The sequence below is a fragment of the Euprymna scolopes genome, chromosome 31 (genome assembly GCF_053919585.1).
Source record: "Euprymna scolopes isolate OS-2025 chromosome 31, ASM5391958v1, whole genome shotgun sequence".
NCBI lineage: Eukaryota > Metazoa > Mollusca > Cephalopoda > Sepiida > Sepiolidae > Euprymna > Euprymna scolopes.
This window is the reverse complement of record NC_136512.1, coordinates 41839414-41863773: the sequence shown is the minus strand read 5'-3', so window position 1 is coordinate 41863773 and position 24360 is coordinate 41839414. Positions and strand designations below refer to the sequence as shown.

The following is a 24360-nucleotide window of genomic DNA, read 5'->3' as shown; positions in this document are numbered from 1 at the left end:
TGCTGAAGCACTTCGAACCTGTGTGTTTCAAGACAGAGACATCTGGACAAATACCAAAATGGTTATATACAAAGCTGTCATGCTCCAGATGTCTTGAAACCTGGATGACGTACTGTCAATACTGCAAGCCCCCCCCCTCATAACCTCTTTCCCACAGAAGAGACATTGTGAGACTGTCTTTGCTTTATTGTTATTTTTATGGCAAGTGCTCATCTGAGCTCAAAGTTATGGTCTCCCTTGCCACCAAACGTTCACAAAAAAACACTCAGTTAGCTACAACCACTATCAACAATTTGCTTTTTTCTGTAAGTGTGCCTAAATCTAAATGCAGATTCAATGAACAAAGTTTCTTCCCTAGAACTGCCTGCCTGTGGAACACTGTTCCACTAACCTGTTTCTCAACTGATTACAATATGGTTACCTTTAAGTTCAATATAAACAAGTTTTTGTTGAGCCGTCCCCTTCAATAATCAAATTCTACCCCATCTACACCATTAACCATTATCCTTGAGTGGCCTTCGGGCTTTGATAAGTGCTGATTCCTTTGTAAAAACAAAAAACAAAACAAAAAACGATAAAAATAGTTGCTAAGATTGATAAAATTGAACTTGCCAGGCATAATTTGACATAATGTGTAAGCTCTACATATGTGCAAATATATATTTAAACCTTTAACAACATTATTTTTAATATTTTGATATGCATATGGATTTAGCTCAGGGTAAAATCACTAAATCACGGTGTGAGTATATTTTAAAAATTCAATGTAAGCATTGAAAAATATTTTTTCTTGTGAAATATTATTATATGAGGAGTATTGCTGTCACATTTGGGCTGGTGCATCTGCTGCTAGTCTCTCGCTCCTAGACAAGGTTCAAAAGAGAGTCGCCAATCTGATAGGCCTGAACTGGCATCTAAGCTTCAGCCTCTGTCCCATTGACGAAACGTTGCATCCCTCTGCCTGTTCTACAAGTATTTTAATGGTGAATGCTCTGACGAACTGCCGACACTTGTGCCCCCACAACGTAGACACCCTCGACAAACACGACAGGCAGCTAAATCCCACCCCCACACAGTAGAGATCCCTAGATGTAAAAGATCTTTCTACTCCAGTAGTTTCTTCCCCAGTTCCTTCCACTAGACTCTGGAATTCCATTCCAGATCCCTGCTTCCCCAACTGTACTGACATGCAGAAGTTCAAGTGTAATGTGAACCGACATCTTGCTGCCCAAATCCCAACATAGTGCCCCAGTAGTTGCTGACCCTGATAGTAGCCCCCTACACCACAGTGGCAATGTGCCTTGTTTGGGGTGAAAATGTAATTAAAAAAAAAAATCTATTAAGAAATACACATTTTGTATTGAGGAATTCACACTTTAAATATGTAAACATTAGATAAAAAATAACAAATTATTTACCGTCTCTTTTGGGCCATAAAGCGTGCAATTCTCAATACAAAATGTGTTTCTCAAAATATTTTAACACGAAAAGATTCCTCATATAATAATATTTAACAACAAGAAAAAATATTTTTCAATGCTTATATATACATTATATATATATATATATATATATATATATATATATATATATATATATATATATATATATATATATATATATATATATATATAGAGAGAGAGAGAGAGAGAGAGAGAGAGAGAGAGTATATGTTTGAAAAATCTAGAAAAAAGGGGAAAAGAAAGAAAAGAAAAAAGACATGATTTCGTTTTCCGGTTAGTTTGAATTCTCGATTTTGCATAAATCCTTTCCATTACAAAATGGCTGCTTCCTACCTCGAATCGACGGCGCTTTTTCAATGTCGATGTTTATTATCTCGGCTGACGACTTTTCAGGGACTTTCCCGGACCTTAAACATAGCCCGATGTTCAACGGACGGTATGAATTTTTATAACTTCCAATCATTTTGTTTTGCGTTTCTGATGATTCGAGAACTCAACAGTTTCCGTAACGTCTACTTTCTCTTCTTAGTTTTTCAAATAAAACCATTATTTGCAAATATTTAAGCACATAAAATTATGTTTACGTTAATATGACGCATACAGGCGTTAATGTGCTAGAAAATGGTTAAAGTTGTAATTCATAAAATTTATTTGTTATTTACGTGGTTAAAAATAACATTTTTAGCGCTTCTACACTATTAGGACGAAATTTCGGAAATCGTAAAACTGAGTTTCACATGAAAACAATAGTATCTACGTATTCCTCGTATTTTTAAGATGATCATATCCAAAAATTACAAAAATCGATAAGTAGAAAATTATTTATTAAAGAAAATAAAAATAGAATTTGATGAAAACGATCGTAAGACACTGGAGAGTTCAAAAGAAAGGTAATTTTCCGTTTCTATTTAAATAAGATGGCAGCAATTTTTCACTTGCTAACACGGTTAAAGTTTTTTTATTTTTAATAATTCAGTGGTATTCAGGTAATTTCGATTGCATAATTTAGAAGCTACTATTGTAATTTATTAGAATTGACAAAAAAAAAAAAAAAAAAAATCAGTTGAAACCATTGTTTTTATCTGTGTCCTAATAGTGTAACTGCCGTATTTTTATTTATTTACTTTTTACTATAACGCGACCTGAACGAGAATTCCCCCCTCCCTATAATAATTTTAACCGGTATTCTGCAGTTGGTATTTTTTTATTATTATTATTTTTTTTTTTTAAACCTAACCCAGCGTAGTATAAACACCTCAAATCCCCCCATATTAAGAACGGCTTTCAAAGTTCGAAAACTATACTACATACTATAAAAATTTTAGTGGGAACTGGGACTGGGGAGGTGATTCTCGTTCATGTTCGCTAAATACCGAAAATATCGTATACCAAAAATCACGTAAATTGATCAAGTAGTTTTATTTTTTTATAAAGTTATTTTCTTTCCGTCACGAGTACGGGCATCATTGAGAATTAACCTTTATTTGTAGGTGTTTTTAGCCGCAGTTCATTTTAACGACGTTTTTCTGCAGGGAAGTGTCATCTTCTTACATACGGCGACTAATATTCCCAAATGGTCACCGATCTGGTACTGAATAAAGATTAAGCAGCAATTAGGTGATCTAATGTTAATCTGTGTGTAAACGTGATCATGTCATGAATGACCTATTCGTCCCTAGAATTTTAATAAATAAGGGGGAGTAACTCTTTTGGGCAAATTATTCAAATTTACAGTTCTTTGAAAATCATACTTAAGATGAGAACAGTAGTCCGAAGAATCCCAATAATACGAAAAATTAAATATTATTGCTCATTCTATCATTGTTCAAGTATTCCCCCCCCCCAAAAAAAAAAAACATTATCTTATATGCCACTGCAATATCATAAACTGGAAAACTAGTCTAAGACATTCAATAATAATTCAGGGGTTTTGCTGAAAAATTTTAAATACTGAGGATACTTTTTGATTAGTGGAGGTGGGGAATTATTTTCCAAAAACTTAAAATTGAATTTTTTTTCTTGATTTGTTTTACTTATTTTTTTGTGTTCAAACTTGTCAGTAATTACTTTCAATGAGGGTAGTTTTGCTGTTTAAATTTTACATGAACCATAAGTAATTAGGTTTAAATATTAAATAATAATAATAAAAAAAGCACTTCTTCATAGTTAGAATGAAAATCGAAAGCTGCAAAGTTGAATTTCTATTTAAGAACTAATGGCATATCACAATTCGTAACATATTGCATTATTACATAAAACATGTATTTTTATGATTTCAAGATCTATTGAGATGCAATTATTTGGAGAGGAGAATGTAATAAGACAGACTGTATTAACCCCCCCCCCCCGTTTATTCTGTTTATTATATATTGCAATTTTCTTTCAAAAATTATTTTCATTAATTGATTTTCTACTTTATCATTTTTTATAATTTTGGATATTTAATAATTTCGACATGACAAGTAGATGTGATTGGTTTTAATTGAAATTAAAATTTTCGATTTTCCTTCTCATCCTTAAGAAATGCGAAAAAAAATGCTTTTGGTATAAATAAAAATTATTGTTTATGTTTATTTGCGTGTCTTTTCAATTCAACTTTAAAAAAAAGCAAAATTAACTTATCTCCAATCAATTCACTGGTAATATAAATGTCAATATACAGATCAATCTAATATCAATATACAAATCAATGTATCAATATGATATCAATATACAAATCAATGTATCAATATGATATCAATATACAAATCAATGTATCAATATGATATCAATATACAAATCAATGTATCAATATGATATCAATATACAAATCAATGTATCAATATGATATCAATATACAAATCAATGTATCAATATGATATCAATATACAAATCAATGTATCAATATGATATCAATATACAAATCAATGTATCAATATAATATCAATATACAAATCAATGTATCAATATAATATCAATATATAGATATACAAATTAATATATCAGTATATAAATATACAAATTAATATAATATCAGTATATAAATATACCAATCAATATAATATCAATATACCAATCAATATAATATCAATATACCAATCAATATAATATCAATATATCAATAAATATACAAATCAATATACCAATCAATATACAAATCAATATAATATCAATATACAAATCAATAGAATATCAATATACAAATCAATAGAATATCAATATACAAATCAATATAATATCAATATACCAATCAATATAATATCAATATACCAATCAATATACAAATCAATATAATATCAATATACCAATCAATATACAAACCAATATAATATCAATATACCAATCAATATAATATCAATATACCAATCAATATATAAATCAATATACAAATCAATATAATATCAATATACAAATCAATATCAATATACCAATCAATATATAAATCAATATACCAATCAATATATAAATCAATATACCAATCAATATATAAATCAATGTACCAATCAATATACAAATCAATCTAATATCAATATACCAATCAATATAATATCAATATACCAATCAATATATAAATCAATATACCAATCAATATACAAATCAATATAATATCAATATACCAATCAATATAATATCAATATACCAATCAATATAATATCAATATACCAATCAATATAATATCAATATACCAATCAATATACAAATCAATATAATATCAATATACCAATCAATATAATATCAATATACCAATCAATATACAAATCAATATAATATCAATATACAAATCAAATTCTATTAAATATTTCATCCACTGCTTGTGTTATTTGTGTTATTCAGATTATTGTTCTCATGTTAAGTTTTATTTTCGCAACGTTTTGGTCGATGTAATCTCTGACTTCCTTCATGTGTATCTTAGATCCTTGCAAATAATCTTGCCTCAATAACCGAATATAATACAAATCTCCATCTTAAAAATTCAGTGACATTTCATCTATTAATTCTTAAAAATGTTCCTTTCTGATTGAAATCCACCTTTTTTTAATATGAAAGTTGATTTCTGCTAAATTGCTAGGGCCTTAGCTTCTTATTGATTTTATTTTTGCCATTGTTTAACTGAATTTTCTTTGTTTTTCTTCCTCTCTTTCACTTTCTTTATCTCATTTCACTTTTCTCTCTCTTTCTCTCTTCATCTTGCTTTGTTTTTCTTTTCCCTCTTTGTGAAAAGTGAAAAATGTTAATTTGCCATGAAGGCTAAAACATAAAGGAGGTAGGGAGTTGGATTATTTGTTTCATCAAAGAATGATTTTCTGTCGCTTTCCTCCAACATGGGCACACTACGTGTTTTTCTTAATTTTTACTTTCATAGTTGAGACTAATTGGAGTCGTTTAGGAAAATAGAAAGCCCCCACCCCCACCCCACCCCAATAATCTGAAAAATTGATTTGCCATCAACTCAATCTGACGATTAAATTATTTGTTAATTTTGTTTTTATTTACCAAAATTTTTACTAATTAAACATTTTACAAACTATTTTTAATGTCTTTAGCGCATTATCCAAGTTTCTTCTCCTTCCCTCTGTATTTAGCTCTCCACTGTGGGGAAAATATGGCCCAAGATCAGAGGGTGAAAAGAATAGTCCCACAAAACTGATGCAACCTGGCCCTTGAAAAATTTTCTGAGCAACCCGATTGGCATTTCCCAGTTAAGACGCCTCAGGCTTAAAACTAACTTCACAAAGCAAGAAAGCAAAGACCTTCTACAGCTGAACAAGACGAATACCACAACCTGGCAGAAAAAAAGGCCATGATTGTCTCGATCCCCAAGTTTCTGTTAGATTGATTGTTAAGGATCCTTAACTGGTATGCTTGGCATGAGAAAGAATTTCTTCATATTTGCACTGACCTCTCTCCATACACATATGCACGTCACAATTTCCTTTGTTTATTTACTTTTTTTTTCCATTGCTTACTCGCATTCCTCATACAGTATACTCATGTTGACACACTGGTTCTTGTTAGATCACCAAAGTTAAGGAATGGTATGCCTGGCTAGTATCAGATGGATGACCATTTGAGAATACTTGGTGCTGTATATAGGAGGGCATCGACACTTCCCTGCAAGAACTTAATGTAGTCGTCTCCTGACCAGGGATATACATGCATTTTGTAATCTTAATATTTCCCATGAAACTTTCTCGTTTGGGGGAAGTTGGTTCAACCCATCTAAGGTGTATTCCAGTAATATACATATTCACATCCATGATTCTTTTTTTTATCATTATTTTTGAATTTATTTAATTCTACTTCAAATGTTCTGTTATTTCTTTTTTATTATTACTAGCGGGGGGGGGGGGTACCCGGCGTTGCCCAGGTGTTTCGAGGTGTGTGTGCTCGGGTGGGGGGGTTTTAATCAAAACATAAGAATAAGCGAAGTAAATATTAAAAAAACAAACAAAAAAAACTAACATAAAGCAAACGAACGATGTAAAAATGGGAAAAACAAAAAAAGAAAACGCGAAACAGAAAAACGAACGTTAAAACTTCATTAAAAAATCTGAAAAATAAAAACCAAAAAAAACACGGGGGGGGGGTACCCGGTATTATCCGGGTGTTTTTGGGTGTGTGTGGGGGTTGTTGGGGGGTGTTAATGAAAACCTAAGAATAAGCGAAGTAAAAAAAACAGAAAAACGAACGTTGAAAAATCTGAAAAACACATGAAAAATGACTTAAATAACCCTGTTTCAATATTAAAATTTAAAAAATCGAAAAAAAAAAAAAAGAAGACATCTCACACCAAGATTCAAACCCAAAACCTTTAGATAATGAGGCTGCGCTCTAAGCAACTGAGCCAAGACGTCGCCGAAATTGTGTCGCTTTTTCAAATATTTAAAGTAAATCAGGTTACGACGTTGTATGACGCATGCGTAGAAGCGAATTCGTCATGAGAGGAGGGTTTTTGCTGACAGTTGGTTTTCAGGAGATCTGTGAGGTAGTTCAGCTACTGTGCCTCTCCAGGCAGGTTGGTCCTTTTGGGGCTCTTAGCCAATGGATTTAGGACTTTGGTCAAGTGAAGATCTATAAATGTGTCATTCAATCTTGTGAAAGCGAGCACCAGTTATCTAAAATAATAAACAGTATTTGTTTTGAATGGAATACTCTTTGTTTCAATGCTGACTGGATTGATGGACAACTTAAGCTCAGTCCAACATGTAGGATGATCACGACAGTGTAGTGAGGTGAATGAGCATACAGATATGTTCACATATTTTGCATTTTTTTGTGTCCGCATTCAAAATTTTAAAATATGAACTAATAAAATTTTGGTTTGGGATATTCCCATACAGCTTTTCTGATTGTTGACTGGTGATCTGTCTGACGGTAACTGTAACGATGATGGATGTCTGTACCCTGACTCAACCCAAATCTTGAATATGTATTAACCATATAACAAATGTGACTTACGTTTTTTTGTGTTTTTATTTTTTTTCTCCCTGAAATAAATTTTTTTTCTTCTTTTAATTTCAGTTTCTTCAAATCAAAGCAAACCTGAAAACATCTCAAGAGATCCGTTACCAATATTTTTAGACAAAAAAGTTCAGACATTACTTGAAACAGTTACTGGTTTTGATATTACTAAAATCTTCAGACCCAAGAAAATCCCATTGGAAAAACCTAAATATCGACTTCTGACAACCGAACAGCTTAAAAAGGTACACACATATATGCGTTTTCAGTCTGACTTCATAATTAGTGCTGTGGAATAGAAGTTGGTACAAATTTGTTGCTTCAAAAGTTAGTTGATAAAAATTGTCAGACTCTACCTATATATATAAATGTACATGTGGCCATTGGCTACGATAAATGGGTGTGTAAAAAAAAAGTCTAATTGGCTAACAAACTCAGCACCATTGGAATATATAAAAACTAATGGTAACATCGATTCCATGATGGATCTTAACGAGAATGAAACACAGAAAATTTTGTGTAGCTTAATTGCCATACATACTTTCAAAATATATATGTAGTAATTTTTTTTTAACTGCTTTTAATACAGGAGATAAAAACTCCTTATGTTCATAAATAATTGTTATTTTTTATTAAAGCAAAAAATTGTTTCAGCCCCTACTATTACATAAAATTCATATATGCACTTCTATTTTCCTTAGGCCATCATCATTGCTTAGATAACAAAAACAAATTGCCACGTCCACTGGGAATAACTTCATTGCAGGCTATCCCTTTTACAGTTAGTACTAAAAGGCATTTTAAAAATTTTTTTTAACTCTATACGAGTCCTAACATCCTATTACAATATGGCATGCACAAGTTATATTATATTTCATTGATTCAGATACCATGTTCATTTTGAAGTTAGATAATTTTAAACAAGAAATATAGGAAAATAGAAATACATGTATGGTTCCCTGTATAAAAAGTGATTTAAAAAAAACTATAAGTATTCATACCTCTAGTTCTGCTTTATTGGGCTATTAATGAAAATTTGTTTTATGTCTGACTATATATATATATATATATATATATATATATATATATACACCCCGAGATTAAAAAAAATGTGGTCGCAGCTGAAATTGAACTCACTGTACGAGTTTGTAGTGTAATTCAAATCTTGTCCATAGCTGAATACTTGATGCTTCGCCAGGGCTATCAAGGGTATTTTTTATCGTGACGCCATCACTAGATGGATTGGCTTCCATGGCTTAAGAGAGGCCCATCTATCTACCTTTGCGAGAAGGATAGACTGTGCCAGTTTCCCAACCTGGTATTTTACCTCGCGGTACATTCAGCGCCTCACTTTCCCAAATGGTCACCCATCTAGTACTGGCCAGGCTCAATGTTGCTTAACTTCAGTGATCTGGTGAGAACCGGTGTGTCAATGTGATTGTGCCATAATAACCCCAAGATACGGTGGCCTTATGATACAGTTTTTTTTTTTTTTTTTTTTTAACGATGTGGAATACAGTGTTTTTTCCAGCTCCTGGTTATGGGTAATTTGCTCTGCCTTATGTTGTTATTTATAATGTTATTTAATTATATACATGTGTATTATATACTGTACTGCATTTTGTTACTAATTTTTAATGCCGTATCCCGGGGTTCTACTGTATAAATCTTATATATCTCTAATGTTCTAATTATTTTGTCAGATTCAAAATTTTCAATCATATAGCATTTTATTTTGTTTTAGCCACTTTTTCATTTTCTTCCTTCCAGCATGTTCATTAGAATGTCAAAATATCAGTTCAGTTTGTTTGAAAAAAAATATATTCCCGTTAGAAAGACTGTTAAAATGATGACAATTTTAGATAATGACTAAAATGTCAGTGAGATATACCTTTGCATCTTAAAATATAAGTTATCTCTCTTACATTGTTTGAATTATTATTGAGCATTTTTATATCTCTTATTCTCAATTTTTTTGGTCCCCTGATTTATCGGAGAGGGACTTATGTTTTCAGTGGCGTCTGTGAGTCCGGACGATTGCCAGATATCCGTTGATTAGTTTTTCCTGAAATTTTGCCACAAATTGTATTTTATTAAATTGATGTGCACAGTAAAAAAAAATATTTTTGCAAAAATTCCTGTTGCGTCCCCAGGGGCTTAAAAGAGGTAAAAAATGCCCCAAAATGGGCAAAAATGACAAGTTTTGCTCCATAACTTTTGACCGATCCATTAGATTTTTCTGAAACTTGGTCATTGTTCTTAATATAAATTCAGTATGAGTGACCCTGGCAAAATTCTGGCTCGCATCCCTCTGGGACTTTTAGGGCTAAAAAAACATGCCTTTTTGGAGCTTTTTTATATTACTCAAAAACTTGATATGTATGTCTATATAGTGGTTTTCCATGGTGCTGAATTCAAATATACATGTCTTAAGACATGAAACTGCACTGTTTTCCCATTTTCACTGGGATTTGGCATTCCCAGGAGCTCAAAAGCAGGTTGCAAATGCCCCCAAATTGCAAAAAATGACACTTTTTACCTCATAAATTTTGCCGCATCCATTAGATTTTTCTGAAACTTGGCAAAAATGTGAAGGCAACGTTGGCCCTTCACACTTCTCACATTCATCATTTCTTCACTATTTTTTTGTAGCATCATCTCACATGTAGCACCAGAGGGAGACCACACACGTGTTGCCTGTATATCGCTGTATTGATTAAATATTTCACATGTTTCTCTATGTAACTTTAAAAAGTAGGCAATCCCCAAACTTTATACTTTGATGAATCCCAGGCAATACTAAGCAAGGACAGCTCTCTCCCTCTCTCATATACAGTGGAGGTCAAGTGTTTGCAAATTGTATAAATTGATAAATTTATGCTTCAATATTTTCCAATATAATAACTGTTACTGTTTGATATGAAGTAAATTCCTAGAAACGGAAACCAAATAATCATATTCTGGGTGGGGTGGGGGGTATGGATCTTTAAATGATTTCAGGAAGGAATATGGGCGAAAAAGAGTTCGCAAGCATTCATTTATCCGCAATAAATACCATTTTTAAACATGATATAATTCGAAAAATTGTGTCATCATGCTTATAGTACCATATATTGATAACATATTACAAGAAAACAACAGTTATTACTCAAATAACAATTAACAGAACAATACGAATTTATGAAACTATTTAACCCTTTATTCGCTTTCCTCCATTTTTAATCAAATCAATCAGCCTCCTATCAACAAAGGATGTTAATGTATGCACTTGCTGAGGTGTGATTTCAGAAGATACCTTCTTGATTCTCTCCCAAATGTCTTTTTTACTATGGAATTGATGCCCGTTTTCGTAAACCTTCCTCTTCAGAATCGACCAGAGGTTCTCTATCAGATTCAAATCCGGCTTTGAGGTGGCCAGTCCATCAGACGTTCACCAGAAAGCCAAACTTTTGTGAACCAAGAAGCATGGCTTGGGGCATTGTCTTGATTCTGGTTGAGAGCATCATTTTGTGAATTCAACCAGTGCAATAAATTTGCTTCCAAAAACTTGCAGTAGTTCACAGAATTCATTTTGATACAGTCAGGGATAAGAAAAGGACCAACAATCTTACTTCCAATAATACCAGCCCAAATCATCACTCCTCCTCCTCCCTGTTGACGTCTGAATTGCAAGCGTGGGCTATTGCCTTTAAGAAGCCATCCCTTTGCCCAACCGTCGGGGTCATCGAGGGTTGCTCTGGACTCGTCAGTCCAGAGAACATTTTGAAAATTGGTTTTCAAATATTTAGTGGCCCATGCTAGTCGCTTCTGACAGTTTATATTACTCAAAGCGGACATTTTGTCTGTGTTCTCTGGTCGGCTATCTGTTTCAAAATCCGATTTTGGGTCCTTTTAGAGATGCCAGACACTCCTGCATGGTTGAAAATAGCTTTGCTTGTGCTGTGTGGGTTTGCTAGCAAACTCCTCTTGATTTTTCTAATATCTCGTGGTGAAGTCACCTTTGGTCTGCCACTTTTATGTTTTTTTCTTCCATTTTTGCCGTCAATGACAAAACGTTTCACAGTTCGATGATCTCGTTTCAAAATTTCCAAAATTCCCAATGTAGACTTTGCAGCAAGAAATGTAACAATTTCACCCTTCTCTCTATCTGTCAACATCTTTCTTTAGCCATTATCAATAAATTACGATTACTAGCATAAACTTTTGGCTCACCTGAAAAGTGGAAAATGTCGAACTATTATTAAATTCTGGCTTTTATCGTAAAATGTAGTAATGGAACAAACCAGAATGGCAACCAGCAAATGATGGAAGAGTCCAAAATGAAAAATAAAGCAAAATTAATAAAGAAATTCAGAAAAAATAGGTCTGCGAACTTTTTTGACCCCCACTAATATATATATATATATATATATATATATATATATATATAATGTGTGTGTTAAAGAGATTTTGGCAATAGAGCCTTTCAAAATTTTCATAATTGAGCTAACTCAACATCCTATTGATAATACACATGCCTGAGTTAAATGTTTAGCTGGTGTTATGGCTTTTTTTTTCTTCTTTCTTAACTTTCAGGAACAAGCTGCAATGATTAAGAAGGGCCAGTCACGATTACAGATGCCTCTTGTGATGAAGGTTTCCGAGTTGAAGCCAGATTTGATCTCAGATGATTCCAAATTGGATAAGTTGAATCGGTCGAAATTTGTTTTCACTGATATTTCTTTGGACATTCCTCATAGGGTAAGAATCAAGTTAAATTTCATATTCCTCATTAAACTTCAGAAAATGTTTCACGAAACATATTTGATTCTTTTCTACAATAGAGGCATAAGTAAAAAGTAATGTTTTCCTTTGGTTTAGGAATACGAATTAACCATAATATTTGACTTTAAACTTTTAATCAAGTCAGAAATTATTTTCTAATTGACTTTTGAATCTAAATTTCAGCTATTTTTTAAATTATTAATATTACATTAAAATGGCTGACTTGTGTTAATTATATTGGAGATATTTCACAGAGAACAATCAAGAAAATGCCAGAAAATCATAAGTGTGCTGTTGCCATGCGCAATTTAGCAATTAGTGGCACTTCATGCCTATGCAAATTAGACTGTTTCCATTGCACATAGGCAAGTTGACTTGACTGCCAAACAAATTTCAAGACAAAAGTCAAGTATTGTTTAATTGTGCTTCTAAAAACATTAAATTTCTCAAAACTCTTGTTCTATAAAAGAAGGAAACCTATTTTTGTGCCCAAAAAGTGAAGTTATTACATTATAAGTTTAAACGCTATAAAGATTTAAAAAAAAAGTGTACATTTTGGTAATGTTAGCTAACAGCCAAGAACTTTTTAAAAATATTATAACTAATAACTTTCACCAATTACACAGTAATTTTTTACCAACCTATATATTTTTAACATTCTGAAATTGTTTTTAAGCTTCTATTTTTTTTTTTCTTTGTCAAAATATTGAAATATTTTGAAACTGAACGAAACTGTAGACAGCCATGTTTAATTTTTTACAGGGTCTGAAAGAAACCTATTGATACAATATTATTGTGAAATTAAAAAAAAACAATTAAAATAATTTCAGAATGTTAAAAGTAGACAAGTTGTTAGAAAATTAAATTTTATTGTATTTGGTAAAAGTTATTTGTTGTATATTAAAAATTTTTTTATCAATTTCTCACCTGCTAACTATACTACAACATTATCTAAATATCTAATTCAATTTTACAATTGCAAATATTCCTTTGTTTTTCATTTTCAGAAAAGGATAATTGCTGTTCGAGAATCTAATGGCAAATTACGTCACGCTTCTTTAAATGAACGAGCAAGATTTTTACAGGTTTACTTTCCAATGGAAGGCAGGAAGGTTTTTATGCCAAGAATGTTTGAAGATGAATTTTTGCAGGTAAAAAATAACTTTCAATAATTACAATTTTTATGAGACACTTAATTTTCTTTGTAATTTTTTGCATAGTATTAAAAAGCTGATTCCTCATTTGCAATTGTTAAATCCTTTGGGTAAAAGAAAAGCAGTATACTTGATGGTGGTTTCCAGTTCTGAAATTATAAATTGATAAGCAATCTTTAACGGGAAACACAGTCCCTCATCATTTTCGTCTACTTAAAATTTGACAGAATTTTTTATTAACACATCAGTAATTTCTTTTTCTTTCACTATCAACTATTTAAAAAATATTTTCAACATTCTGATTATAAAAAAAAATTATCTGATTGTTTGTAAAAAAAAAAAAAAAAAAAAAATGGAGAAAACAAATTGTCTCATCATCAAAACACATTTGACCTAATATTTCTTTGGTAACAGTTTTCTCCTTGTCAATTTCTGCTTTAAAAATCAGAAGCTATCATTAAATGGACTGTTTTTTGTTTTTTTACCATTCCATGTTTTTCTGTTGGATGCATTTGAATTGAAATTTGATTTTAAACTAAATTCCTTTTTATTAACCACAATTTTGAATTTGAACTTGAATGGTATGAATGTCTCCATTTATGATAAATATCCATATTTGTTATATTTTAAGGAAAATTTGGTTTTTGTCCAGAATTTTCCCTATTAAATTAAATAATTAAAGAAAAATCTGTGTGAGGAGAAAGTTAAACACCCATGACAACATGGAGATGTCATATTCCAAAAATCATGTAAATTGATTAGTTTCATTTCAGATTTTGTGAGTAACAAGAGTGGTTGTATGGTTTACCACTTTGCAAACATTCTAAAAAACATAAAAGGAGATAACTCAACAATAATTTATACTAGATTTATGATGCCTACAAATTTCCATTAATCGCTTAAAAATGATTTTCTTTAAAAAATGAAACTGCTTGATTAATTTATGTAATTTTAGGAATGTGATATTTTCGTTCTGTTAAAGGTACATGCATCATACAGATTTTTCTTTATTTTTGTTCTCGACAAGAACCAATTTTTTTCTTTTTTTTTTTTTTTTACAATACTAAATTTGAAAAATGATCTTAATTGCTATTAAGATCATTTGTAGTAGAGGTTCTCATTCAATTTAAAGTAATGTCGGATCTTCTCATTAGTATTATATTAAAAAAGTAATAGTTCAATCTTGAAGTTTGATTTTATGTTATTTTGCATTAAAATTTTAATTAAACTAAATTTTAAATAAACTAAATGAAACTAAAATGAATTTGTCACTTTTGTTTAAGTAGATTCTCCTATAATGAAACAACAAATTTTTCACCTCCCCCTTTCTTTTTTGTTTTAGAAATTGTTTGAAAAAGGCTCCTATGAATATGTTTTGGATCGGGCTTGTGTTCAGTTTGAACCAGATCACCCAGATTATATTCGGGTAAGTTTAAAAAGAGAAAAGAAAAACATTCTGCTCTAATAACTTTCGTTTGATTTTGGAGACATGTTGCAAAATACTGTTGTTGTATTAGTGATTATCAAAATGTGATTTAGGGTCATTAAATTTTTTCTATTGTCTAAATATAAACCATTATGAGGATTAATATTTAGTAAATAAAGTTTTGTAAAAGAGTAAAAAATACTAATTTTAGATGTGAAACAGTTAGGGCTTCTGAATTACCAGTCAAAAACAGCAGCCAAACAAGCTGTCATTTCTGTAGCCTCAACCTGTTAGAACAAGAGAAGCCCAGGCTAATTACGTGAAACTGAATGAAAACAAATACCTCATTTCCAGAGATAGAAGAATGGAACAGTTTTCATTGTCTTAGTAAGGAAACAAGGTGAAGCACTTGGTAGTGTAAGCAGACATCTGGCATCAATTGAAATGAATGGCTCTCGTCTTCAGGAGGCCTCAAGTTTTGACAAGCTTCTGGGCTTAACCTTTACTCCTGATCTTAAATGGAACACGTACATCAAATCTGTTGCCAAGGCCACTGGAAAAATGGTGGGATCTTTCTATCGATCCGGTAAATATCTCACTGCTGATGCTATTCTCTATCTATATAAGAGCCAGGTACGTCCAAGGATGGAATATTGTTGCCACATCTGGGCAGGAGCTGCTAGAAAGGTCTTGTCCTGCCTTGACAGAGTTCAAAATAGACTTCGTAGCCTCGTAGGAGATGTCCTTTTCTCTTCCTTGCAACCTCTATCTCACAGAAGAGATGTTGCGAGTTTGTCTCTGATGTATCGTTATTTTCATGGAAGGTGTTCAACTAAGCTTCAATCTATGGTCCCCCCTCGCCAAACTTTCACAAGAAACACTCGTCTAGCTGTACACACTATCAATAATTCCCCCCACTCTTTATCTGTGCCTAAACCTAAACGTAGATTCCATGAACAAAGCTTCTTTCTTAGAACTGCATGCCTGTGGAATTGTCTTCTGTTTTCCTGCTTTCCGGCTGACTACAATATGGTTGTCTTCAAGTCTAACGTAAATAAGTTCTTGATGAGCCGTTCTATATAAGTTATCAAATTTACCAAATTTTCATTACTAATGATTACTATATTGTCCAATGTCTACTGTACACTCTTTAACCCTTATCCTTGAGTGACCTCTTGGCCTTGATAAGTGGTGATGCCTATGTAAAAAAAAAAAAAAAAAAATGGCACTATTTGTCTTGAGTCATTCAACAAGGTAAAGTGAACTATTCTTTTTATATTTCAGGTAACACATCAAACTTATGAACATATCAGGGAAAAATGTGCTTTTGATGTTCTGTATTCAACTCGCCATTTTGGGCCAATGACTTTTTATTACGTATGGCACAAGAATGCTGAGAATTTATTAGTAGAAATGATTCAACGAGAAAGGTAAGACATTAGAATGTTTTGTTTTTTTGTTTATTCAAAATCTATTGATTTATGAACTTAAACTGTATTCACTGATGAAGTCACAATTTAGGAGTTGCTTTTTAGTTGCCGTTACTCCCAAATTCATTTTGACTGGCACAGTTCCAGCTATGGGTTAATTGTTTCAAAATGAATATTAACTGAGTAGAATACCCATCCCAGAATGGGTAAAATGAATTTCTTGTACAGAACAATTTTGCGTCACTTTAAGTCCCCATCACAAAGACTAATTCTAGAGATCCTAAAAAGAAATTGAAATTCGAAGAATCTTGAAGAAATTGAAGATTTTGCTTAAGTAGTGTCTAATAACTATGGATCAAATTTAATGCAAATCTGAAATATTTAAAATTTTCAAATCAGAGTTTTTGCTCGTATTATGCCCCATAAAATAGCAAAGAAAGTGGAAATTATTAATTGGTGTCTTAATATTTAAATTTCGCAAACATAAGTATATGAATTTTCAAAAAAGGGTTCCTAACCTCCCCCCCCTTTATTTTTGTTTTACCTCACTTTGCATAAAACTAAAGTAAATATAGCCCACATTTGAACTTCCTTATACCAAGCTGCTATTTTTCAAAATCCATAATGATCAATAAATTAGTTTAAGAGTGAATGCCGTAGATATACAAATATATAATCATGCGAACATATTTTTATATAGAATTTCAGATGCTGCTGCTGTTGTTCATTTGCATAACATTATTTATCCGGAGAGTGATTGTGCAACAAAATCTGCAGGCGTGGAGGATCATTTGGAATTGGCTAAAGTAAGTATTTGATTCTAGATCACAGACAAATCTTGACTATACATGATTTTTGCTTTTGTGCTCTATCCTTTCCAAAGGTTAGCAAAAAAAAAATATTTAATTGCTACAGAAGCATTGAACAGTGTGTCATCTTAGAAAGATACTGTGTTGATAAATAATGTTGAAATTTGTCTAAAAATTGTTGTTTTATTTGTTAGGCCCAAGACTTATTGAATGATATGAGACTAATTAAGTTGTATTCATTTAAAAATTGGTCTTGATTATTTATTTTTTTTTTGTATTTAAAATTATAATCATGGCAAATTTATCAATCAGTTACCATCTGAATCAAACTCTGATAAGGAAACTTGTACAGATTTCGATCAAATAAGTCAATAAAAACTGTCTATGATATTTAACAAAGTACAGGGTGTGGCAGAAATGCCTTCCACATTTGTATGACACCACATGGTTCCACCGACCAGTTCCTGACCCCATTACTATGTGCCGTTCATGTTATCTTCTTATAGCCATGTCATCATTTTTTACGCATTGGCATCGAGAGCGATGTACATGTTCATAAGTGTAAACATAGAATAAACATAGGGAAACAAGAAAAACACAAACTCTTACACTTATTTATATATATATATATATATATATATATATATATATATAGCAAATTATAGTGATTCAATGAAATTAAAAAAAAAAACCTTTTATTTAAATCAAGGATTTTTTATTATTCCAAGTAAGACAAAGAATACTTTAGAAATTTTATCTCCTTATCGTTTCGATGCCTGCCATCTCTTCAGAGGAGAAAATATTAGAAAATAGATATAATGGTATTCACCCTATTTGCTAAAGTCAGTTAGACATGGAAAATCATAATCAAAAATTGATTAAATAGAAGTCACATACCAGGGGAAATTGAAGAAAAGAATATAAAGGTTTAGTTCCAAATTGCGCGGTAAAATCCAAGGTGACTGTCCTTTAAAGCAGTGAGGTAATGAGATCCAAGCTGTATATTAGGTAATCCAGATCACAGAGTAGAAATTCAAGTTTGGGCATATTTCTGGAGTAAATTCTTCTTTATGGGCCGGTGAAAATATTTTTAAGGTCTGGTTGGAACTTTTTATTAAAGACCTTAGTATTACTGGAATTAAACGTTAGTGAGATAGAATAGGTAGAAAGGGGTAGTGGAGGGGAGAGAAATTTAAAATGAAGACATGGTTGGGGGGGGAGATAACATATATATATATGTATGCATAGCAGAAAGTGACGAAATTGACGAAATTCAAAAAAGCTATAAAAAAGTTGAGTAGCTGCTTTAGTAGGTCAGGTTAGGCTTGGGTATAGGGAAAGGGAGGAAAAAGAAAGAAGCAGAGAAAATATAATGAAAAAAAGAAGAGGAAAAAGAGGCAAATGAAACTCTGCGTTTTTCAAGCTGAAATCAACCTTTGAATTAATTAACCTAATTACATCTTAAATTCTTTACTCTGTTTAAATCTATTAAATCCAGTCAACTTCAAACTATTAATACATAAGGTGCTCTTTTTGTTAATTTTATACTCATTGATAATATCCTTTAAATGAGGGAATTAAACTGAAGATTTAGAGTAATGTCTGTAAGTAAATTGTACAACTAAATCTAAGCGTATTGATAGAATGTGTTATTTTAATTTTATAATACTAATGATAATCCTTTACTGTTAAATAGAAAATAATACCACCTTACTGGGAGGTATAAAAAATTTGGTAATAATAATTATAATATTTAATAATTAACTGGAAGAACTTTATACACACGCACACACACACACATATATATATATATATATATATATATATATATATATATACACACATACATATATTTTCATATACATACATACACACATTCACACACAATTATATATATACATGCATACATACTACATACACACTTTAAAGATTATACATTTAAATATAAAGGAAATATAAAACTAGTCATACTATTAATTATAATAATCAGTGCATGTAATAAAATTAATTATAATAAAAACTAATTAGCTGCTAATTAACCTGAAGAAAATAAGTGTATAGGGTTATGTAACTAAGGCTCTAGAGTTGGGTTACACTAGTACCAACAAGGATGACATATTATTGTGTATTACATGTCCATATTCATGTGTGGATCGGGGAAATTACTTTGCAATGTGGAATGTTTAACACTATTTGTGGGTAGTAAAGAGGGACGAATTCTAAATTTCGTTAATTGAGAAGCTACATATTAGTTTGAAACAGTATTCTAACAAGATCTCAGAGGTGCCAATTATGTGTTAGAATTTAAAATTGTATGTTAATGTGTGTATGGTGTGTCTTTACTTAAAATGTAAATTAACAATAAGAAGGTGTTATTATATAGGTTAGAAATGAGATGTTTGGGAACTTATTTTTAAAAAACATTTTTTAATTCGCAAAGTTTTACCTTAGATTTTAGTCACAAGCGATATGCATTTAGTATTATGTTTTTACCCATTTACATGTATATATAGAGTGTATGTTATTCTATTTTAAGTTGGCTGTATTTAAATTTTTTCTTGTGTTTACATCTAGACACTAGTTCATTCTTGGCATTTATTATGGGTTTATTGAAGGTGATAATGTTAACTGCTTCGGATATACAAAGATTGCAAAATTTGTCCCCTGGGGTATATGATCTAGATTTATTTAGTATACTCCATTTAATTGAATAGGGAATTTTCTTGTCTTCCAGGCTATTGATTAATGTAGTTAAGGATGTGCTATTATCATTGTTTTGAGATCTTTCATTTCTGAAAGAGTGCAAGTGGTTTAAAATTCTTACTTTAAGTTAGAGGATGCGCCTATATAAGTGAATGTTTTCCTTGTTTTATTATTGTTTATTGGTTCATTTATCCCAGTGTTAGGGAGTCTTATATTGGGGAGCTGATTTGAGAGGGGGCCTGAAGATGTATAACACAGGTGCTGTTTAATCCTATTCTGGTTTTCACTGGGAATTATATTATTGGATCTGTTAATCTGGTTTTTGTTGTTATTGTTATTATTAGAACCCAGATCATACGTTTCCCTATATATACTTGCGTCCTGGGTACTTCGATTATCTTCATTATTTCCCCCATTAGATTGGTTGTTTGCATGTTTTGGTAATTGCGTGACTGTGCAAGCGTATACCACGTCTTTGCAATCGTTATTGAGAGGGCATTCATTTTTATTTTGGCAGTTACATTTGTTACTAGGTTTTAGATCAACTGGGATGTTTTGTGCTTGTTTAATTTTCCTGTTATTAGTCGAAATTATTGTCTGTGCTAGATTAGGCATTGTAGAGTATGAAATTTTTATAGAGTTTTTGTTTAATATAGTGCTATACTTATTCGGGTATTTAAAGGATTTTTCCACTATCTGAAAGAATTCTTTTGGTATGTTAGTTTTTACATTGGAGCTGAAAGGAGGATTGAACTAAATGGTCTTTATACGTCTTTTCTATTTTTATTAAATTGTTTTTGGTTTGGGATTGTGTAAGGGGCTGTATCCTTGGTGTGGAGGTTGATATTATTAGGAGCATTATGGATTATTTTGTTGATGTTCTTTTTTATTGTCATATTATGGGTAATCACTGAATTTAGCTTCCTCACTAAAGGTTTTTTTTGTTTTTGTTTTTTTTTTTTGTTATATTCTATGCGTTCTTTATATCCTGAGTTCTTTAAAGCATTGTTGTAGAATGTCGATACTTGGTCAAAGGCTTTTTGTCCGCTGATCAATTTGATATTCTTTTGGAGATAGATGGAACTATTGACTTTGGATGATTAGATTGTTTATGTACATAAAATAGGTTTAGATTTGGTTTATGGTATGGGATGTAAGATTCATAACATAGAGACATCAAAAAAATTGGCTGTTTTTTTATTTGGGTCGATTTCAATTGTTAATCCAAAGTTTTTGAAAAATTTGTGTAGTTCTTTAATAGTGTTATTGTATTGTCTTGGTCTCACGGGGGTAATGTCATCCCTGTGACGCCCTCCTTGTAGGTTGTTGAATTCTATATTAATTTCTTTTAATAGAAAAAGCCCCACTAAGTCAGTTACTTGTGTACTAAAAACCTTAAAATGCTTTTCACCGGCCCATAAAGAAGAATTACTCCAGAAATATGCCCAACTTGGATTTCTACTCTATGAAATGGATTTGGATCTCATTACCTCAATGCTTTAAAGGACACTCACCTTGGATTTTATCGCGCAATTTGGAACTAAACCTTTATATCCTTTTCTTCAATTTCCCCTGCTATGTGACTTCTATTTAATCAATTTTTGATTATGATTTTCCATGTCTAACTGACTTTAGCAAATAGGGTGAATACCATTATATCTATTTGCTAATATTTTCTCTTCTGAAGAGATGGTAGGCATCGAAACCCTATAGGATAAAGAGATAAAATTTCTAAAGTATTCTTTGTCTTACTTGGAATAATAAAAAATCCTTGATTTAAATAAAGTTTTTTTTTTTAAATTTCATTGGATCACTATAATTTGCTTTATTTGCTCTGTCCTGTATATTGAGCAATTCCTATTTAGATGGGATAATACATAGAATATTACGACCAGTAATATTTTGTAAATCTTACAATCACAGGTTTCCATACCAGCTGATTGTTAGATAAATTTATTCAGAAGTGTCTACCTCACTGTTTATTGTTCATTAAGAAGCCCTATTCTTTATTTCTTTTGTTATTCATAAATTCTTTATTTTTTCCTACTTCATAGCATTTCATGACAACAGGCCGACCATGATATCACATTTGAGAGGTTGACAAAACAAAGATTTATGAAAGATTAATGTTAAACAAAAAGTTACAGTTTGGTTCATTTGGTTTTAAATATTACATACTTAAATTTTCTTATGGAAATCGTTCCAGACAAGATATAATGCCACTTGATGTAAGGAGGTAACAAAAGATGATTATTGAAAAAAAAAAATCAAGATTATAGATAGGAGGAAAACAGTCAGCAGGAAGAGTTTCACAAATTTGTAGTTTTTGAAAAAAAAAAAAAAGCTACTGGAATAGTAAGCCGTATCAAAACAATGAATTGATGGAAACCATAAGACCTACAAGTGACCGCTACTCCTTATACATTATTGGATGAGGTTTCTGAAGTTTTCCATTATTCCAAGAGTTATTATAGGAACATTTTGAAAACCAGGGTTGGTTTGTAATCAGTCATTAATTTGTATGGATGTGAGTTATTTTTGCTGCACTCTGTACATTTAATTTTTTCATTTGATTTGCCGCTCAAGTTAGTATTTTATTTTTAATTTATAGAAAGATCTTTTTTAAATTTTAATGTTTAAATTTTCTTTTTCAGATCTTTTGTCAGACTGAGGCCAGCCCAAAGCATTATCTCGAGTTAGCCTTACAGTCATATGAAGACAGACTAAACCGGGATGACCAATTGCAAATCTCCAGCACTAGCTGAAAAAAAAAAAACTTAATTTGGTTTGGGACATAGATTGTTTGTTTGTTTGTTTGGTTTTTTTTAAATTTTGAAAATATAATAAATTTAGTTTTTTTGTTTTTTTTTGTAATATTTTATTTGTATTCAGTTTTGTTTGTCTAAATGAACATCACATGACTTCATTTATGTGATTCCTATTAAAGTTTAAACTGTGAATATACCCGAGCAAGGGTTCTGCTTGTTCTTAAATCCTGGTATGCCACTTCAATGAATGAAGAGGCCATGCGATCAAAAGGAAAGTCATCTGCCCTCTGTTGGAAAAATTCTAGAGACTCTATGTTAAGTTGAATAGACTCCTTGTATGTAGCTGGATGACTCCTGCTGAGCCACCTTTGTGCCTGAGCAACATTTATTTTTTATATTCTTTATTTCATTCTCACCTCGAACACAACCTGGATTCTTCTCTTATTTAAGGATTTAATTGTTAAGTATTCGTTCAGTGATACCGTATGATCTGATTTTCCTGAGAAGACCATTGTGCCATACCCTGTCAAAAAGCCTTAGATATATCTAGGGCTGCCTCCCCTGCTTTGTCCAGTTTATGGATTCAAAGATTACGTTACTATTATCAATAGACAATCTTTGTTCAACAAGTTGATGTGTCATTCTTAGTGAGAATGCAAAGAGAAAGAAGGAACAAAATAAAACGACAGCAACAGTGAAGGGAAATAGACGACAACAGTCAATGACACGAGCCTTTGTTTTGGATTTTCTGAAATATATATTTGAAAACAATGTCGACCAACTACACGGTTCAGGTCGGTGAGAGAATAACAATGGATAACAAAAAATAAAAATAAATAAAAGGAAAGAAAAACAGAATACATCAACACGCTGTACTTCAACAAATCAGGGTCATGCGAGTTATGATTACTTCTCTTTTTCTGATAGTCCTATTCATACATCATAGTAATCGCCCATGTTTGAGGGATAGTAAAAGGGTTATTCACTTCTCGTGTTCTCAATGAAATAATTGTGCTAGTTTGAATTTAGTCTTTTCTTTTCTGGAATATTCTTTTGGCTGGATTGAACGCACCTAAATCTTTCTTGGGTTAACTGGTAATTTCTTGGTAGTTTTCTTTATAATGTCTGCGGAATGCCTTTACTGATCACGAGTTAATTATGGTGGTTCTCCATCTTCAATTTTTTCTTTATTAAGGGTTCAGTTCTTCGTTTCCGAATTACTATTTCTTCCTGGATATTTCAAGAATCTCTGCAATGTCATGATTCTTTCATCTGTCCATCTTTGGGGAACTGATCTGCTTTAAGTCAGAGAGCCTTACCACCCTAACCATCTACTCTGCAACTCAACTCAGCTCTAACTGAGCTCTCAACTCCAAACTTGACTCAAAAACTATAATTTAAC

The 24360-nt window shown here is 31.5% G+C and overlaps 1 protein-coding gene across 1 annotated transcript; it reads left to right on the top strand.

Annotated features, from left to right (window-relative positions):
• Nucleotides 1–1742: 1742 nt before the first annotated feature.
• On the top strand, nucleotides 1743–23159 carry LOC145255705 (small ribosomal subunit protein mS22-like). Its single transcript, XM_080114293.1, has 8 exons — nucleotides 1743–1899; nucleotides 7965–8149; nucleotides 12480–12644; nucleotides 13676–13819; nucleotides 15165–15248; nucleotides 16533–16678; nucleotides 17379–17484; nucleotides 22845–23159. Exons 1-8 carry the CDS (start codon nucleotides 1782–1784, stop codon nucleotides 22953–22955), a joined length of 1059 nt encoding a protein of 352 aa, XP_079970419.1. The 5' UTR covers nucleotides 1743–1781; the 3' UTR covers nucleotides 22956–23159.
• The last annotated feature ends 1201 nt before the right edge of the window (nucleotides 23160–24360 follow it).

Coding starts and splice junctions, on each gene's coding strand:
- LOC145255705 (XM_080114293.1), top strand. CDS start 1,782: ATGGCTGCTTCCTACCTCGAATCGACGGCGCTTTTTCAATGTCGATGT. Junction 8,150..12,479: donor CAACCGAACAGCTTAAAAAG/GTACACACATAT, acceptor CTTAACTTTCAG/GAACAAGCTGCAATGATTAA. Junction 17,485..22,844: donor ATCATTTGGAATTGGCTAAA/GTAAGTATTTGA, acceptor TTTCTTTTTCAG/ATCTTTTGTCAGACTGAGGC.